The sequence below is a fragment of the Pristiophorus japonicus genome, chromosome 18 (genome assembly GCF_044704955.1).
Source record: "Pristiophorus japonicus isolate sPriJap1 chromosome 18, sPriJap1.hap1, whole genome shotgun sequence".
Taxonomy (NCBI): Eukaryota; Metazoa; Chordata; class Chondrichthyes; family Pristiophoridae; genus Pristiophorus; species Pristiophorus japonicus.
The window spans coordinates 4,671,686-4,691,796 of NC_091994.1; the positions used below are offsets into that span (position 1 = coordinate 4,671,686).

General features: G+C 56.0%; 1 protein-coding gene across 2 annotated transcripts; it reads left to right on the top strand.

The window, feature by feature from the left end:
* Positions 1-300: 300 nt before the first annotated feature.
* Positions 301-19,537, top strand: tmem59l (transmembrane protein 59-like). Of its 2 annotated transcripts, none has more exons than XM_070860772.1 (8): positions 301-473; positions 4,589-4,694; positions 5,451-5,545; positions 11,938-12,093; positions 14,290-14,431; positions 16,422-16,539; positions 17,885-18,002; positions 19,386-19,537. In XM_070860772.1, the coding sequence occupies exons 1-8, from the start codon at positions 315-317 to the stop codon at positions 19,533-19,535; spliced, it is 1,044 nt and encodes a 347-aa protein (XP_070716873.1). In that variant the 5' UTR covers positions 301-314; the 3' UTR covers positions 19,536-19,537. The 2 variants fall into 2 exon arrangements, with proteins under 2 accessions (XP_070716873.1, XP_070716874.1); XM_070860773.1 differs by having other exon boundaries at positions 11,941-12,093.
* The last annotated feature ends 574 nt before the right edge of the window (positions 19,538-20,111 follow it).

Consider the following 20,111-nt stretch of genomic DNA (forward strand, 5'->3'; position numbering starts at 1 on the left):
TCAGGGTCAATTTTTTTAATCGCACAATACTCCTGTGAAGCGTCTTAGGATGTTTCACTACGTGAAAGGCGCTATATAAATTCAAGTTGGTGTTGTTCTAATATAATACAGCAATAATATGTGAAATACAGCATCCCAGTGATACTGTGGCACTGGGAACAATGTGTCGGGAATGTTGCCCCAGGAACACTGGCTCCCTGGCCCTCCCCCTGACGTCAGGCTGCAGCAATCCCCGGGCTCCTCTCCTCCCTCTCACACTCCCCCCCTCCTCTCTCTCTCTCTCTCTCTCCCCCACTCTCAGTTTCTCCCGGACAATGGCAGCCGCTGGCCGGATCCGCGCCGCTCTGCTGCTGCTCTGGGCCGCCGCCCCCCGCAGCCCCGCCGCCCCCGACCCCTTCGACAGCCTCCTGGGGGAGCCGGCTCGCTGCCAGGGCCACTGCCGCAGCACCTTCCCGCAGGCCGGCCAGCCCAGGGTAAGGCGCAGCGCCCCGCACCGCACCGCCAGCCGCCTCTCGCTGCTCCAGCCCGGGCTCGGCGGCAACCCCCGGGGGGGGGGAGAGAAGGAGGGGGATGGAGGACAGAATGAGGAGAGGGGTTGGATAGGGAGGTGGAGGGGGATTTGCTGGGTTATGGACCGTGTTTTGCAGCAATGCAATGGGAGCTCAATGGCCAAACAGCAATAAAGGAAGCACATTGCAGCCAATCTCCTGCAGTCTGCAGCCTATTTTGGTGAATCTTGCTGAAAATGTCTGCCAGAGGGAGGGGATGATTAGTGAATGGGTAAAGCATTAGATTGTGGCATCACCCTCACAGCAGGTTCTTCTGTTTTCAATACGATTTCAAATTATTGCTAAGCAAAGAGAAAGAAGCTTTCCGATTAATCTTTGCAACCACTGCGTTGGCTATTTTAGCATCGAAAGCTGTTACTGCAGCGCCGATCCCATCGTGTGTGTGTGTGAGGGGTGCAGGTCTAAGTGTGTGTCTCTGTGTGTGAGGGGGTGCGAGTCTAAGTGTCTGTGTCATTGTTTATGTGTGTGAGGGGGTGCAGGTCTAAGTGTGTGTGTGAGACAGATGGAGGTGTGTGTGTGTGTTGGTACAAGCTTCCCATCTGGTGCCAGACTCCAGCAGATGAGGAAGGATTCGTCATTGATTCTCTCTGTGTGGCTTATTCAATTTGCAGAAGAAAATTAATGGAGGGTTTTATTTCAGTTGATACTGCAGCTACAAGACTGGGGGTCAAATTTTGTAAAATCTGTTGGCGTGAAGCCCTGTTTTCAGTCCTTCAATATGTCAGTTTTGTACTCTCCAGCAATTGTTGATGCTGTACTCCCTCAGTGGGCGAATGCACTGGCAGTGGTGTGGTACTGGGCTCCACGCACCAGTTAGTTACGTGTTCAATCCCAGGTCTTGCTGACTGAGGAGCCCTCAGCTGTGGCAACAGACAGGGAGGGGTTCTAACATGAACCTCGGTGGAGGGGGGGAAGTCAGCCAGTTCCCCTGTCGAACGTTACCCACTGACCCCTGCTACAAAGGACTAATGTGTGAATGGCGGGTGAGTTCGGGGATTGGCTCGGCTGTGATGCCTCCCATGGTTCAATATCCTGTTATCGCACAATGTATAGGAGTACACACAGGGGATGACTGCTGAGAGTCAGTGTGTGTGGGACCCGTACCCCAGTGAGAGTCAGTGTGTGTGGGACCCGTACCCCAGTGAGTCAGTGTGTGCGGGACCCGTACCCCAGTGAGAGTCAGTGTGTGTGGGACCCGTACCCCAGTGAGAGTCAGTGTGTGTGGGACCCGTACCCCAGTGAGAGTCAGTGTGTGTGGGAGCCGTACCCCAGTGAGAGTCAGTGTGTGTGGGACCCGTACCCCAGTGAGAGTCAGTGTGTGTGGGACCCGTACCCCAGTGAGAGTCAGTGTGTGTGGGAGCCGTACCCCAGTGAGAGTCAGTGTGTGTGGGACCCGTACCCCAGTGAGAGTCAGTGTGTGTGGGACCCGTACCCCAGTGAGAGTCAATGTGTGTGGGACCTGTACCCCAGTGAGAGTCAGTGTGTGTGGGACCCGTACCCCAGTGAGAGTCAGTGTGTGTGGGACCCGTACACCAGTGAGAGTCAGTGTGTGTGGGACCCGTACCCCAGTGAGAGTCAGTGTGTGTGGGACCCGTACCCCAGTGAGAGTCAGTGTGTGTGGGACCCATACCCCAGTGAGGGTCAGTGTGTGTGGGACCCGTACCCCAGTGAGGGTCAGTGTGTGTGGGACCCGTACCCCAGTGAGGGTCAGTGTGTGTGGGACCCGTACCCCAGTGAGGGTCAGTGTGTGTGGTACCCGTACCCCAGTGAGGGTCAGTGTGTGTGGGACCCGTACCCCAGTGAGAGTCAGTGTGTGTGGGACCCGTACCCCAGTGAGGGTCAGTGTGTGTGGGACCCGTACCCCAGTGAGGGTCAGTGTGTGTGGGACCCGTACCCCAGTGAGGGTCAGTGTGTGTGGGACCCGTACCCCAGTGAGGGTCAGTGTGTGTGGGACCCGTACCCCAGTGAGAGTCAGTGTGTGTGGGACCCGTACCCCAGTGAGGGTCAGTGTGTCTGCGACCTGTATAGATTCTCTGTGTAGAACCTCTATAAATACAGCTGGAGCGCCAGGCCCTGGAACATTGTGGTGGAGGTGCTGCGAATGGGGGTACGGGCCCCAGACGAGCCGAGGGCCCAGGGGCAGCACGGGCCCAGCCCACACTGCGATATGTGTGCGCACTAGGTCCGTGCAGCAGAGCAGGTCTCCAGTCGTCCTGGTTAACCCTTGCCACTGGATAAAGACCTAGCTCTGTCAAGCCCGTGTGGTGGCTGGTGTGCAACGGCCACCCCACGTTAAAAAAATCCACGCACAGGCACCTTCCACCCCCTCAACTGGAGTTCAGGACTGGAACATCGGGTCCTTCATTGAAATATCTGTGAACTCGTGGAAGCAAGTCATCCTCATTCGAGGGACCGCCTATGATGATGATGATGGCGTGGAACCTTTGAGAGAAGGAGAATAAAACATAAAAGTTTCAAAAAGGGATATTGTCAAGGAGGAGTGTTTTGACAGAGTTTTGTTCATAAATGGATGCGGAATGGTACATCAGTCATTGAAAGTTGGCATGCAGGTACAGCAGGCGGTGAAGAAGGCAAATGGCATGTTGGCCTTCATAGCGAGAGGATTTGAGTATAGGAGCAGGGAGGTCTTACTGCAGTTGTACAGGGCCTTGGTAAGGCCACACCTTGAATATTGTGTGCAGTTTTGGTCTCCTAATCTGAGGAAGGACATTCTTGTTATTGAGAAAGTGCAGCGAAGGTTCACCAGACTGATTCCCGGGATGGCAGGACTGACATATCAAGAAAGACTGGATCGACTAGGCTTATATTCACTGGAATTTAGAAGAATGAGGGGATCTCATAGAAAGATATAACACTCTGACAGGTTAGATGCAGGGAGAATGTTCCCGATGTTGGGGAAGTCCAGAACCAGGGGTCACAGTCTAAGGATAAGGGGTAAGCCATTTAGAACCGAGATGAGGAGAAACTTCTTCACTCAGAGTGGTGAACCTGTGGAATTCTCTACCACAGATAGTTGTTGAGGTCAATTTTTTTTAGATATATTCAAAAGGGAGTTAGATGTGGCCCTTACTGCTAAAGGGATCAAGGGGTATGGAGAGAAAGCAGGAATGGAGTACTGAAGTTGCATGATCATATTGAATGGTGGTGCAGATTCGAAGGGCCAAATGGCCAACTCCTGCACCTATTTTCTATGTTTCTATGACTCAAATCAACAATCACTTGAGTGATTTGATGCTGATCCTGCGCTGTCCCTAGCGCGAGGTTCACACTCTGCTGGGACCGACAGTGTACAGTGTACGGAGAGCAGGGAATGGTGCTGGGATCGAGGGTGTACAGTGTACGGAGAGGAGGGAATGGTGCTGGGACCGAGGGTGTACAGTGAACGGAGAGGAGGGAATGGTGCTGGGACCGAGGGTGTACAGTGTACGGAGAGGAGGGAATGGTGCTGGGACCGAGGGTGTACAGTGAACGGAGAGGAGGGAATGGTGCTGGGACCGAGGGTGTACAGTGTACGGAGAGGAGGGAATGGTGCTGGGACCGAGGGTGTACAGTGTACGGAGAGGAGGGAATGGTGCTGGGACCGAGGGTGTACAGTGTACGGAGAGGAGGGAATGGTGCTGGGACCGAGGGTGTACAGTGAACGGAGAGGAGGGAATGGTGCTGGGACCGAGGGTGTACAGTGTACGGAGAGCAGGGAATGGTGCTGGGACCGAGAGTGTACAGTGTACGGAGAGGAGGGAATGGTGCTGGGACCGAGAGTGTACAGTGTACGGAATGGTGCTGGGACCGAGGGTGTACACAGTGTACGGAGAGGAGGGAATGGTGCTGGGACCGAGGGTGTACAGTGTACGGAATGGTGCTGGGACCGAGGGTGTACAGTGTACGGAGAGGAGGGAATGGTGCTGGGACCGAGGGTGTACAGTGTACGGAGAGGAGGGAATGGTGTGTGAGGAACCCACGGGCAGTCAGCCGTGTGCCTGTTTTTATTTGCCCTGTAGGAGGCGCCGCTGAGCGCCTGTGAGCGAGGATGTCGGCTCTTCTCCATCTGTCAGTTTGTGGATGGGATCAGCGGCTTGAACAGCACCCGGGCCGAGTGCGAGGCAGGTGAGCACGGCATGGGCCTGCTGCAGGCCCCCGGGTTTGTGCCAAACGTACGAGAGAGTTCCCGATTCCCACGGCCCTTTGTGTGAAGAAGTGGTTCCTGACATCACCCTGAACGGCCTGGCTCTAATTTTAAGGTCCTGCCCCTTGTTTTGGACTCCCCCCACCAGAGGGAATAGTTTTTCTCTCTCCACTCTATCGAATCCCATTATCATTTTAAAGAATTGAAACCGGGCTCTCAGTTTAAGGTCTCATCCGATAGACGGCCCTCCGACAGTGCGGCGCTCCCTCGGCACTGCCCCTCCGACAGTGCGGCGCTCCCTCGGCACTGCCCCTCCGACAGTGCGGCGCTCCCTCGGCACTGCCCCTCCGACAGTGCGGCGCTCCCTCGGCACTGCACTGAGAATGCCAACCTTGATTGATGTGCTCAAGACCCTGGAGTTGAACCCACAACTTGCTGACTCGGAGGCGAGGGTGCTGCCCACTGAGCCACAGCCGTTCTGACGAAAGGTCACCGACCTGAAACGTTAACTCTGTTTCTCTCTGCACAGATGCTGTCTGACCCGCTGAGTATTTCCAGCCTTTTCCCTCATTTCAGTGTTTTATAACGGTTTAGCATAATGTCCTTGCTTTTGTACTCCAACCCTCTGTTTATAAAGCTCAGGGCGTTTGGGTGGGGAGAAAGCAAGGGAGATGGGATGGGGGTACGGAAATCTTTCCCTTAAGCAAGGATTGTGATGTGTGCGTTTGTGTTGACAGCGTGCCTGGAGGCCTACACCCAGCGGGAGGAGCAATGGGCCTGTAACACGGGCTGCAGGGAGCAGTTCCTGGAGGCGGAGCGGAGACAGAAGCAGGTAACGGCTCTCGGGCAGCGATCGTTGCACAGGCAAACACGGAGCGGGCTCTACGAGCAAAGAGCGCGTTAGGCCGCGTTCACCGGCACGAGTGTGCAACCGACCCGTGCAAACGCACACTCGGATTGGGGGGGCCGCGGATTGAGGGCTGTGGGAGACGCCTTTCACCACATCAGGACGACCCAAAGTGCTTTACAGCCAATGAAGTACTTTTTGGAGTGTAGTCACTGTTGTAATGTAGGAAACGCAGCAGCTAATTTGCGCACAGCAAGCTCCCACACACAATGGCGTGTAAATGCCATGGAATCATTTACGTCCACCTGAGAGAGCAGACGGGGCCTCGGTTTAATGTCTCATCCGAAAGACAGCACCTCCGACAGTGCGGCGCTCCCTCAGCACTGCCCCTCCGACAGTGCGACACTCCCTCAGTACTGCCCCTCCAAAAATGCGACACTCCCTCAGTACTGCCCCTCCGATAGTGTGACACTCCCTCAGTACTGCCCCTCCGACAGTGCGGCGCTCCCTCAGTACTGCCCCTCCAAAAATGCAACACTCCCTCAGTACTGCCCCTCCGACAGTGCAGCACTCCCTCAGCACTGCCCCTCCGACAGTGCAGCACTCCCTCAGTACTGCCCCTCCGACAGTGCAGCACTCCCTCAGTACTGCCCCTCCGACAGTGCAGCACTCCCTCAGTACTGCCCCTCCGACAGTGTGGCGCTCCCTCAGCACTGCCCCTCCGACAGTGCGGCGCTCCCTCAGTACTGCCCCTCCGACAGTGCGGCACTCCCTCAGTACTGCCCCTCCGACAGTGCAGCACTCCCTCAGTACTGCCCCTCCGTCAGTGCGGCGCTCCCTCAGCACTGCCCCTCCGACAGTGCAGCACTCCTTCAGTACTGCCCCTCCGACACTCCCTCAGCACTGCCCCTCCGACAGTGCGGCACTCCCTCAGTACCGCACTGGGATATTGGGCTCACGTCTCTGAAGTGGGGCTTGAACCCACAACCATTTCTTGCTCCTGCTCCTGTGCTCTTGGCCTGCAAGAGGGCTTCAGGGCTCCTTTACACCCAGCCTGTTGGTGCAGGAACGAGTTGCGGAGTTGTCAGTGCAGGGTGTCCCTGTAGCAGCTCTGGCACTCTGCACCTTGTCGAGACTCCGAGTCATCGCCATCCATCAGCCACAACGACTGCGCTGATAGACCCTGGGGAGACAGTTTGTTTAATAGACACATCAGTAGCACTTTTTCATAGATGCAAAGCTATTAATTGGCCCTTGGCCAGCTCTCTGCTACCGGTGACTCAGGACTCTATCAGGGCCAGTCTGATGGTGGGAATCTGGTGAAGCCTGCAGGCCTGGGCAGTCCCCTGCACCCCCCCTCACCTTCCCCTGGAAAATAATGGCAGGGTCTGATACTGGGTGCAGATGTGGCTTCAGTGGGCAGCACTCTCGCCTCTGAGTCTCTCGGTCCTGGGTTCAAGTCCCGCTCGAGGGACTTGAGCACATTAATCCTTCCATGGCCTCGCCCCTCCCTATCTCTATAACCACCTCCAGCCCCGACAACCCTCCTGATCACTATAACCTCCTCCAGCCCCTGTACCTCTCCCTATCTTTATAAACTCCTCCAGTCCCTACACCCCTCCCTATCTCTGTAACCCCCTCCGGCCCTATATCCCTCCCTATCTCTGTAACTCCCTCCAGCCCTATACCCCTCCCGATCTCTATAACCTCCTCCAGCCCCTACACCTCTCCCTATCTCTATAAACTTCTCCAGTCCCTACACCCCTCCCTATCTCTGTAACCCCCTCAGGCCCTATATCCCTCCCTATCTCTGTAACTCCCTCCAGCCCTACACCCCTCCCGATCCCTATAACTTCCTCCAGCCCCTACACCCCCCGCTATCTCAGTAACTTCCTCCAGCCCCTACACCTCTCCCTATCTCTGTAACCTCCTCCAGCCAGTACACCCCTCCCTATCTCTATAACCTCCTCCAGCCCCTCCCTATCTCTAACCTCCTCTAGCCCCACAACCCTCCGCGATCTCTGCGCTCCTTCAATTCTGGCCTCTTGCCCATCCCCCGATTTCCATCGTTCCACCATCGGTGGCCGTGCCTTCAGCTGCCTGGGCCCCAAGCTCTGGAATTCCCTCCCTAAACCTCTCCGCCTCTCTACCTCTCTTTCCTCCTCCAAGGCGCTTCTCAAAACCTACCTCTTTGATCAAGCTTTTGGCCACCCGTCCTAATATAGCCTTTTGTGGTTCGGTGTCAAATTTTGCTTGATAATAGAAACATAGAAAATAGGTGCAGGAGTAGGCCATTCGGCTTTTCGAGTCTGCACCACCATTCAATAAGATCATGGTTGATCATTCCCTCAGTACCCCTTTCCTGCTTTCTCTCCATACCCCTTGATCCCCTCAGCCGTAAGGGCCACATCTAACTCCCTCTTGAATATATCCAATGAACTGGCATCAACAACTCTCTGGGGCAGGGAATTTCATAGGTTAACAACTCTCTGAGTGAAGAAGTTTCTCCTCATCTCAGTCCTAAATGGCCTACCCCTTATCCTAAGACTATGTCCCTTGGTTCTGGACTTCCCCAACATCGGGAACAGTCTTCCCACATCTAACCTGTCCAGTCCCGTCAGAATCTTATACATTTCTATGAGATCCCCTCTCATCCTTCTAAACTCGTGAATAAAGGCCCAGTTGATCCAGTCTCTCCTCATATGACAGTCCAATCATCCCTGGAATCAGTCTGGTGAACCCTCGCTGCACTCCCTCAACAGCAAGAACGTCTTTCCTCAGATTAGGAGACCAAAACTGAACACAATATTCCAGGTGAGGCCTCACTAAGGCCCTGTACAATTGCAGTAAGACCTCCCTGCTCCTATACTCAAATCCCCTAGCTATGAAGGCCAACATACCATTTGCCTCCTTCACCGTCTGTTGTATCTGCATGCCCACTTTCAGTGACTGATGAACCATGACACCCAGGTCTCGTTGCACCTCCCCTTTTCCTAATCTGCCACCATTCAGATAATATTCTGCCTTTGTGTTTTTGCCCCCAAAATGGATAACCTCACATTTATCCATATTATACTGCATCTGCCATGCATTTGCCCACTCACTTAACCTGTCCAAGTCACCCTGCAGCCTCTTAGCATCCTCCTCACAGCTCACACCGCCACCCAGTTTAGTGTCATCTGCAAACCTGGAGATATTACACGCAATTCCTTCATCTAAATCGTTAATGTATATTGTAAAGAGCTGGGGTCCCAGCACTAAGCCCTGCGGCACTCCACTAGTCACTGCCTGCCATTTTGAAAAGGACCCGTTTATCCCGACTCTCTGCTTCCTGTCTGCCAACCAGTTCTCTATCCACGTCAGTACATTACCCCCAATACCATGTGATTTGATTTTGCACACTAATCTCTTGTGCGGGACCTTGTCAAAAGCCTTTTGAAAGTCCAAATACACCACATCCACTGGTTCTCCCTTGTCCACTCTGCTCGTTACATCCTCAAAAAATTCCAGAAGATTCGTCAAGCATGATTTCCCTTTCATATATCCATGCTGACTTGGTCTGATCCGGTCACTGCTTTCCAAATGTGCTGCTATTTCATCCTTAATGATTGATTCCAACATTTTCCCCACTACTGATGTCAGGCTAACCGGTCTATAATTATCCATTTTCTCTCTCCCTCCTTTTTAAAAAAGTGGTGTTACATTAGCTACCCTCCAGTCCATAGGAACTGATCCAGAGTCGATAAAATGTTGGAAAATGATCACCAATGCATCCACTATTTCTAGGGCCGTTTCCTTAAGTACTCTGGGATGCAGACTATCAGGCCCCGGGGATTTATCGGCCTGCAATCCCATCAATTTCCCTAACACAATTTCCTGCCTAATAAGGATATCCTTCAGTTCCTCCTTTTCACTCGACCACTGTTCCCTAGTACATTCGGAAGGTTATTTGTGTCTTCCTTCATGAAGACAGAACCGAAGTATTTGTTCAATTGGTCTGCCATTTCTTTGTTCCCCATTATAAATTCACCTGAATCCGATTGCAAGGGACCTACATTTGTCTTCACTAATCATTTTCTCTTCACATATTTATAGAAGCTTTTGCAGTCAGTTTTTATATTCCCTGCAAGCTTCCTCTCATACTCTATTTTCCCCCTCTTAATTAAACCCTTAGTCCTCCTCTGTTGAATTCTAAATTTCTACCAGTCCTCAGGTTTGCTGCTTTTTCTGGCCAATTTATATGCCTCTTCCTTGGCTTTAACACTATCCTTAATTTCCCTTGTTAGCCACGGCTGAGCACCTTCCCCGTTTTATTTTTACTCTAGACAGGGATGTACAATTGCTGAAGTTCATCCATGTGATCTTTAAATGTTTAAATCTTTAAATCGCTCCTGTGAAGCACTTTGGGACATTTTACTATTTTAAAGCTGCTTTATAAATACAGGATATTGTTGACATTCCCAGTGCAGTACTGAGGGAGCGCCGCACTGTCGGAGGGGCAGTACTGAGGGAAGGCCGCACTGTCGGAGGGGCAGTACTGAGGGAGTGCCGCACTGTCGGAGGGGCAGTACTGAGGGAAGGCCGCACTGTCGGAGGGGCAGTACTGAGGGAGCGCCGCACTGTCGGAGGGGCAGTACTGAGGGAAGGCCGCACTGTCGGAGGGGCAGTACTGAGGGAGTGCCGCACTGTCGGAGGGGCAGTACTGAGGGAGTGCCGCACTGTCGGAGGGACAGTACTGAGGGAGCGCTGCACTGTCGGAGGGGCAGTACTGAGGGAGCGCCGCACTGTCGGAGGGGCAGTACTGAGGGAAGGCCGCACTGTCGGAGGGGCAGTACTGAGGGAGTGCCGCACTGTCGGAGGGGCAGTACTGAGGGAAGGCCGCACTGTCGGAGGGGCAGTACTGAGGGAGCGCCGCACTGTCGGAGGGGCAGTACTGAGGGAAGGCCGCACTGTCGGAGGGGCAGTACTGAGGGAGCGCCGCACTGTCGGAGGGGCAGTACTGAGGGAAGGCCGCACTGTCGGAGGGGCAGTACTGAGGGAGTGCCGCACTGTCGGAGGGGCAGTACTGAGGGAAGGCCGCACTGTCGGAGGGGCAGTACTGAGGGAGCGCCGCACTGTCGGAGGGGCAGTACTGAGGGCGCGCCGCACTGTCGGAGGGGCAGTACTGAGGGAGAGCCGCACTGTCGGAAGGGCGATACTGAGGGAGGGCCGCACTGCCGGAGGGGCAGTACTGAGGGAGTGCTGCACTGTCGGAGGGGCAGTACTGAGGGAGGGCCGCACTGTCGGAGGGGCTGTGCTGAGGGAGCACCGCACTGTTGGAGGGGCAGTACTGAGGGAGGGCAGTACTGAAGGAAGGCCACACTGTCGGAGGGGCAGTACTGAGGGAGCGCCGCACTGTCGGAGGGGCAGTACTGAGGGTGTGCTGCACTGTCGGAGGGGCAGTGCTGAGGGAGCGCCGTACTGTCGGAGGGGCATTGCTGAGGGAACAGCGCACTGTCGGAGGGGCAGTGCTGAGGGAGCGCCGCACTGTCGGAGGGGCAGTGCTGAGGGAGCGCCGCACTGTCGGAGAGGCAGTACTGAGGGAGCGCCGCACTGTCGGAGGGGCAGTGCTGAGGGAGCGCCGCACTGTCGGAGGGACAGTACTGAGGGAGCGCCGCACTGTCGGAGGGGCAGTACTGAGGGAGTGCCGCATTGTTGGAGGGGCAGTACTGAGGGAGTGCTGCACTGTTGGAGGTGTTGTCTTTTAGAGACCTCCATTCAGGAAGTCTCTAAATGAGCAGGGCAGTTCTGGAAGGTGTCAGGTCCAGTCTTGGTTCTGTGCTGATTTTGGCCAAGTTGCGACACGGGTTACTAATTTTTTCAGTTCTGTAGAATGAGGGGAAAATTAACCAGGAGTTCTGCTGCTGATCATTAGCCAGAGATCTTTCCTGTCACATTTAAAAGGTACTTGGCTGTGCAGTTAATGAGCCGTAACCTAGTGCTGGAAGATTAGGCTGGGTCACTTTTTTTTGACTGGCACAGACATGATGGGCCGAATGGTTCTATGAAGTGCAGGTCTAGACATTGAATGGTTTGCGGATTGGTGATGCCCTACAGAAATGCGCATCCCAGCAAGGTGATTGGATGCGGAACCGAATGGGAACCCTGGCCCGAGGGATACTGAGGCCAATTGAAGCCCCGCCTACTCTGCCGGGGCTGAGGTCAGTGAAGTCAGCACAGGCCGGGACTGTGGCCTGGGTCCGTGCATGAGTTCCTTACTCGTCTCTCTAGCTCAGCACTGGGGATGCACTCACGCTGAGCACAGGGCTGCTCGAACTGGGCTATTGCGTTCAATTGCGAATGGATTGTGTGGAGTAAGACCCTCTCTGTGTCTCCAGCAGCTCCTGACCACACACCCTGACGCCCCCTCTCTCTCCATCTTCGACTACGTAACCAACCTGTGCAGTGACATCGTCAGCTCAGCCCAGAGTTTCATCTCCTCCACCTGGACTTTCTACCTGCAGGCAGACGATGGCAAGGTCGTCGTGTTCCAGGTAACGCGAGCCCCCCGCCCCCCGAAACCCCGCCCCCCGAAACCCCGCCCCCCGAAATCCCCCCCCCGAAATCCCCCGCAACCCCCCGCTCCCCCCGAAACCCCGCCCCCGAAACCCCGCCCCCCGAAACCCCGCCCCCCGAAACCCCGCCCCCCGAAATCCCCCCCCCCGAAATCCCCCGCAACCCCCCGCTCCCCCCGAAACCCCGCCCCCGAAACCCCGCCCCCCGAAACCCCGCCCCCCGAAATCCCCCCCCGAAATCCCCCGCAACCCCCCGCTCCCCCCGAAACCCCGCCCCCGAAACCCCGCCCCCCGAAACCCCGCCCCCCGAAACCCCGCCCCCCGCAACCCCCCGCTCCCCCCGAAACCCCGCCCCCCGAAATCCCCCCCCCGAAATCCCCCCCGAAATCCCCCGCAACCCCCCGCTCCCCCCGAAACCCCGCCCCCGAAACCCCGCCCCCCGAAACCCCGCCCCCCGAAATCCCCCCCCCCGAAATCCCCCGCAACCCTCCGCTCCCCCTCGAAACCCCGCCCCCGAATCCCCGCCCCCCGAAACCCCGCCTCCCGAAACCCCGCGCCCCCCCCGAAACCCCGCGCCCCCCCCCGAAACCCCGCGCACCCTCCCCGAAACCCCGCGCCCCCCCCGAAACCCCGCGCCCCCCCCGAAACCCCGCGCCCCCCCCGAAACCCCGCGCTCCCCCGAAACCCCGCGCCCCCCCCGAAACCCCGCGCCCCCCCCGAAACCCCGCGCCCCCCCCGAAACCCCGCGCCCCCCCCGAAACCCCGCGCCCCCCCCGAAACCCCGCGCCCCCCCGAAACCCCGCGAACCCCGCCCCCCCGAAACCCCGCGCCCCCTCCCCCCCCCCTCCCTGCAGTCGCTCCCCCCAGAGCAGCCCATACAGAGTCAGCCGCCCGGCCCCCCCCCCCCAAACCCCACCAACGCTGCACCCCACAAACTCCCCACAAAACCCACACCAGAAACCCCATACACCCCACCCGCCAAAAAGGGTCCGAGCACCGGTGTGTGTGTCTCTCGTCCCCCGTCCCCCCCCCCCCCCGCCAAACCCCACGTTATAGCGCCTCTCTCATCGTGTCTCCTTCCTGTCTACCTCTTGGCGACATCATCCGAAAACACAACGTGTGCTGCCGACGCCCAGCTCGACCTCTCTCGACCCCTCCACTGTCTCCGGTTTGTCACGCTGATTGTCCGACATCCCGTAGCGGATGAGCAGAAATTTCCTCCAACTAAATATTGGCCGACCGACGCCATTGTCTTCCGTTCCCACCACAAACTCCGCTCCCCATCCCCGTCCCTGACAACTGTCCATGGCAGAACCGCGCTCTTTGCAACCTTGTCATATTTCACCATGTGGTGCGTACCCATCACCAAACCCGCCAACTTCCAGCTCCGGAACATTGCCCGTCTCCACCCCTGCCTCTGCTCATCCGCTGCTGAAGCCCTCGTCCGTGCCTTTGTTGCCTCCGGACTCGACTATCCCAACGCACTCCTGGCCGGTCTCCCACCTTGTGCGCTCCAAACTCTGCTGCCCGTGTGGTAACTCATACCAAGTCCCGTCCACCCATCACCCCTTGTCCCCGCTGGCCTTCATTGGCCCCCGGTTTGAGAACGCCTCAATTTTAAAATTCTCATCCCTGTGTTCAAACCCCTCCATGGCCTCGCACTGTTGCTCAGTCCTGAGCATACTCTCTCCCTCTTTCAATCACTCTCTCCCTCTTCTGTCACTGTCTGTCTGTTTCGCTATGTCTATCTCACTGTTTGAACATAAGAAATAGGAGCAGGAGTTGGCCGTTTGGTGGCTCAAGGGGCCAAATGGCCAACTCCTGCTCCGCCATTTAATACGACCATGGCTGATCTGATCATGGACTCAGCTCCACTTCCCTTACCGTTCAAAAATCTATCCCTCTCCGCCTTAAATATATTCAATGACCCAGCCTCCACAGCTCTCTGGGCCAGAGAATTCCACAGATTCACCACCCTCTGAGAGAAGCAATGCCTCCTCATCTCCGTCTTTGGTGCTCTGTTTCCCCGTGTCTCTTTAGCTGCGAGTCTCTTTCTCCTCTCCTTACCCTCCTGCCCCCTCTGACTCCCTTTTCCCCCCTCCCCTCCCATTCCCTCCCCACTCGCTCCTTTCCCCCCTACCACCTGTGTAAACGTCTGCTCTCCCGCCCGAATAGGCTCACCCGGAAATCGAGTTCCCGCCTCCGGAATTGCAGGCCGCCCGATCCGAAGTGGCGGCGATTTCCCGGGAGTGGATGCCCAGTATCCGCGAGGAGGCGTGGCCAAAGATGGTCGCCGGAACGCTGAAACCACGTACAGGTGAGCCGGCGAGGCGATGGGGACGGCGTTCTGGAACATTCTGTCCCATGCGCGGCAGCCAATCACGTTGCTTGTCCAATGGGCGTAAATGCTCAGTTGCCGCTAAAGACCGAACGCGCTTCCATCGATACGGTGCCTTTTCACAACCTCAGGGTGCCCCAAAGAGCTTCACAGCCAATGAAATGCTTCCGAAGCGAAGTCACTGATGTTTTGTGGGTAAAGGCGGCAGCCAATCAGTGCACAGCAAGATCCCACAGGTCACCATGCGATAAATGGTCTGATGCTGGTTATCTCCATAGACTAGAGTCTCTGGGATCTTTTACATCCACCAAAATAGGCAGACGGGGCCTTAGTTTAACCTTTTATCTGAAAGACGGCCCCTCCGACTGTGCAGCGCTCCCTCAGTACTGCCCCTCCGACAGTGCAGCGCTCCCTCAGTACGGCCCCTCCGATTGTGCAGCGCTCCCTCAGTACGGCCCCTCCGATTGTGCAGCGCTCCCTCAGTACTGCCCCTCCGACATTGCAGCGCTCCCTCAGTACTGCCCCTCCGACAGTGCGGCGCTCCCTCAGTACTGCCCCTCCGACAGTGCAGCGCTCCCTCAGTACGGCCCCTCCGACTGTGCAGCGCTCCCTCAGTACTGCCCCTCCGACTGTGCAGCGCTCCCTCAGTACTGCCCCTCCGACATTGCAGCGCTCCCTCAGTACTGCCCCTCCGACAGTGCAGCGCTCCCTCAGTACTGCCCCTCCGACAGTGCGGTGCTCCCTCAGTACTGCCCCTCCGACTGTGCAGCGCTTCCTCAGTACTGCCCCTCCGACTGTGCAGCGCTCCCTCAGTACTGCCCCTCCGACAGTGCAGCGCTCCCTCAGTACTGCCCCTCCGACAGTGCAGCGCTCCCTCAGTACTGCCCCTCTGACTGTGCAGCGCTCCCTCAGTACTGTCCCTCCGACAGTGCGGCGCTCCCTCAGTACTGCCCCTCCGACTGTGCCAGCGCTCCCTCAGTACTGCCCCTCCGACAGTGCAGCGCTCCCTCAGTACTGCCCCTCCGACAGTGCAGCGCTCCCTCAGTACTGTGCCGAGTGTGTCAGCCTGGATTACGTGCTCCAGTCGGAGTGGGGCTTGAACCCACGACCTTCTGACGGTTGGGAGAGTGCTACCGACGGAGCCGAGCTGTTGCAGCCGGCCGTCACTGCGGCCAGAGAGAGAAGGTGACAAATTAGACTCAAAACCAGAATTATTACTCAGAATTACACGGAATATACGGCCCAGAAACCGGCCATTCGGCCCAACCAGTCCGTGCAGGCGTTTATGCTCCACTCGAGCCTCCTCCCGTCTTTCCTCATCTAAATCTATCGGCATAACCCTCTATTCCCTTCTCCCTCCTATACTTGTCTAGCCTCCCCTTAAATGCATCGATACTATTCGCCTCAACCTCTCCCTGTGGCAGCGAGTTCCACATTCTCACCGCTCTCTGGGTAAAGAAGTTTCTCCTGAATTCCCCATTGGATTTCCTGGTGACTATCTTATATTGATGGCCTCTAGTTATGCTCTTCCCCACAAGTGGAAACACTCTCTCTGTATTCACTCGATCAAAACCTTTCATCATTTTAAAGACCTCTATTAGGTCACCTCTCAGCCAAGAGAAAAGAGACACAGCTTCGCATTTCTGGTATCACCTTTGTAAATCTTTTTTGCACCTTCTCCGGTGCCTCTATATCCTTTTTATAACATGGAGATGAATTATTTGGCAGTAAGTGGACTCTCGCACACCAGAGGGAAGGTGCAATGTGGAGTGGGACCAGGCAGCGCACGTTCCTGAGCTAGAACTCGGCGTGAATGTGAGCTCACATTGGCCTTCCTCTGGTCCGTGCTGAACCGCTCCTGACCTGGGCATGTCGATTATTATGCTGTGTGTGTAACCTGCTCCCCCGATACTCTCGGTAACTCTCGGGCAGTGGTGGATCCTGGCTCACCGTTCCTCCTTCCTTGCAGCTGTGCGTGACGGTGGGGAGAAGAGCGTGAGAGTGCGGCCGGAGCCAGTGTTGAAACAGACCTTTACACATCGAGAGGGATTGCAGTCACAGCACGACTTCCTGGGCTGCATGTCACGGTACGAGGCCGTTACCACTCGTCCAACCTTGCCCAGGGTCTCACCCAGGTATACGGGTGTCGTAACCACACTACTGACAGGCACATACGGGGAGACTGTCTGTCCAACGTGGACAACCCACTCTCTGCCTCCAGAATCCGTCTGGTCTGGGCACCGTCTCACCAACCCGGCTGGTATGGGTATCGTCTCACTGATCCGTCTGGTCTGGGTATCGTCTCACCGACCCGTCTGGTCTGGGTATCGTCTCACCGACCCGTCTGGTCTGGGTATCGTCTCACCGACCCGTCTGGTCTGGGTATCGTCTCACCGACCCGTCTGGTCTGGGTATCGTCTCACCGACCCGTCTGGTCTGGGTATCGTCTCAGCTACCCGTCTGGTCTGGGTATCGTCTCAGCTACCCGTCTGGTCTGGGCACCGTCTCACCAACCCGTCTGGTCTGGGTACCGTCTCACCGATCCGTCTGGTATGGGTATCATCTCACCGACTCGTCTGGTCTGGGTACCGTCTCACCGACCCGTCTGGTCTGGGTATCGTCTCACTGATCCGTCTAGTCTGGGTATCGTATCACCGACCCGTCTGGTCTGGGTATCGTCTCACCGACCCGTCTGGTCTAGGTATTGTCTCACCGACCCGTCTGGTCTGGGTATTGTATCACCGACCGTCTGGTCTGGGTACCGTCTCACCGATCCGTCTGGTCTGGGTATCGTCTCACCGACCGTCTGGTCTGGGTATTGTATCACAGACAGTGCAGCGCTCCCTCAGTACTGCCCCTCCGACAGTGCGGCCCTCCCTCAATACTGCCCCTCCGACAGTGCAGTGCTCCCTCAGCACTGCCCCTCCGACAGTGCAGCGCTCCCTCAGCACTGCCCCTCCGACAGTGCGGCGCTCCCTCAGCACTGCCCCTCCGACAGTGCGGCGCTCCCTCAGCACTGCCCCTCTGACAGTGCGGCGCTCCCTCAGTACTGCCCCTCCGACAGTGCGGCGCTCCCTCAGCACTGCCCCTCCAACAGTGCGGCGCTCCCTCAGCACTGCCCCTCCGACAGTGCGGCGCTCCCTCAGTACTGCCCTTCCGACAGTGCGGCGCTCCCTCAATACTGCCCCTCTGACAGTGCGGCACTCCCTCAGCACTGCACTGGGAGTGTCAGCCTGGATTTCTGTGCTCAAATCCCTGAAGTGGGACTTGAACCCACAACCTTCTGATTCAGAGTGAGTGTGCTGCCCACTGAGCTCCAGCTGGGCTGTATGGACAATGGCGGATTGCTCCTCTCTCTGCCGTGTGTGCGTTTGCAGGATCGAATGCTGTGGGTTACAGTTTGTCACCTAACCTGTATCTTGCTCCCCTCAGGCGCTCAGGGCTGCCTCGCTGGATCCTGGCTGCCTGCCTGGTCCTGTCCATCGTGGTCATGTTGTGGCTGAGTTGTGCAAGTTTAGTGACTGCTCCGGATCAACACGTCAAGTCACAGGTGAGTTACACAATGTACAGCCCAGAAACAGGCCATCGGGCCCCACCGCTCCGTGCCGGGGTTTAAGCTCCACACCAGCCCCCTCCCACCCCTCTCCATCTCACCCCATCGCCATATCCCTCTATTCCTTTCCCCCCCATGTGTTTATCCAGCTTCCCCTTAAATGCATCGATACTATTCACATCAACCCCTCCCTGTGGCAGCGAGTTCCACATTCTCACCCCTCTCTGGGTAAAGAAGTTTCTCCTGAATTCCCCGTTGGATTTATTAGTGACTGTCTTATATTGATGGCCCCTAGTTCTGGTCTCCCTCCACAAGTGGAAACATCTTCTCTACGTCTACCCTATCCAACCCTTTCATAATCTTACAGACCTCCATCAGGTCACCCCTCGGCCTTCTCATCCCTAGAGAAACGAGCCCCGGCATGTTCAGCCTTTCCTGATGGATATAACCTCTTCGTTCCGGTGTCATTCTTTGCCCTTTCTCCAATGCCTCTGCATCCTTTCTGTAATATGGCGACCAGAACTGTGCACTGAAAAAAAAGAGCCGGCGTTTAGATATTGCGGCGGGAGATCGTGCATTGCAACTAATTACTGACCCGATAGAATCCCTTCAATCCTGGGAGATGCTGAACATATTTCCCGAATTACACAACTATCCATTTGCAGCTCTCCAAACCGATAGAGGTGCGGATTGAAGGTTTGTGAGACAGACCTCGGGATGTTCCTGTTCAAAAGTATCGTGCTACCATGCAGTGATAGATGGTCATCCCCAAATCCTGCCCTGGGAGTGTTTGATGGGACAGTGTAGAGGAAGCTTTACTCTGTATCTAACCCCCTGTACCTGCCCTGGGAGTGTTTGATGGGACAGTGTAGAGGGAGCTTTACTCTGTATCTAACCCCCTGTACCTGCCCTGGGAGTGTTTGATGGGACAGTGTAGAGGGAGCTTTACTCTGTATCTAACCCCCTGTACCTGCCCTGGGAGTGTTTGATGGGACAGTGTAGAGGGAGCTTTACTCTGTATCTAACCCTGTGCTGTACCTGCCCTGGGAGTGTTTGATGGGACAATGTAGAGGGAGCTTTACTCTGTATCTAACCCGTGCTGTACCTGCCCTGGGAGTGTTTGATGGAACAGTGTAGAGGGAGCTTTACTCTGTATCTAACCCGTGCTGTACCTGCCCTGGGAGTGTTTGATGGAACAGTGTAGAGGGAGCTTTACTCTGTATCTAACCCCCTGTACCTGCCCTGGGAGTGTTTGATGGGACAGTGTAGAGGGAGCTTTACTCTGTATCTAACCCCCTGTACCTGCCCTGGGAGTGTGCGATGGGACAGTGTCGCTTGTCCCTCAGTGTTCTGTCTCTCTCTCTCTCTCTTGATTTGCAGCCTCTGAGCATTAACGGTGATCAGGAAGGTGTGGAGAAGATCTCCTCGTTTGGACTGACCCCTATCATCGCCATGACACTTGGGGACCTGGAGGAGGAGGATGCTGGGCCTCTGCCTGTGAAAGTGGATCTGAGTAAAACCCTCATCTAGAACTTTCCGTTTCCCAATTTAAGGCGACAGTCCTGTCTTGCTTGCTTGAGATACTGTTCCAAAACATATTGAGAAATATTGACACGATTTCCCCACTTGGACCCTTGTTAAACATTCCCGGACTGTCACCCGGTGTAAGGAGTCCTCGGGTTTACACCACCTAGAATCTAACGTAATCAACATGATGTTAAAAATCTCTCGACATCACACTCAAATCTGGCTGCCCGGGATCCCAAATTCCTAATTCTTTACTTTGAGTCCCAAAGGAAGAATTTCTTGGGTCTCTTCAGATCCCTCTGGATCCAATTGTGACCTGAGCTGACGATGTGGTCTGAAGAGGATCCCCATTACTGATCCGCTCGGTCGATCTTTGGTTACGGAGTGAGGTTAGAGGAGGGGGATCAGAGTACGCTCACTCGCTCGCTCTCTCTCTCTCTCTCTCTCTCTCTCTGAGCCAGTGATGGGTTTCCTGGGTTAGAGGCTATTGGGTTCTGATGGGACAAATCATCCTGACCAAATTGGCTGCAGTTAAGAGTGTTTCCCAGCGCTATAACAAAAAGCTTTCTCCAGTTCCTA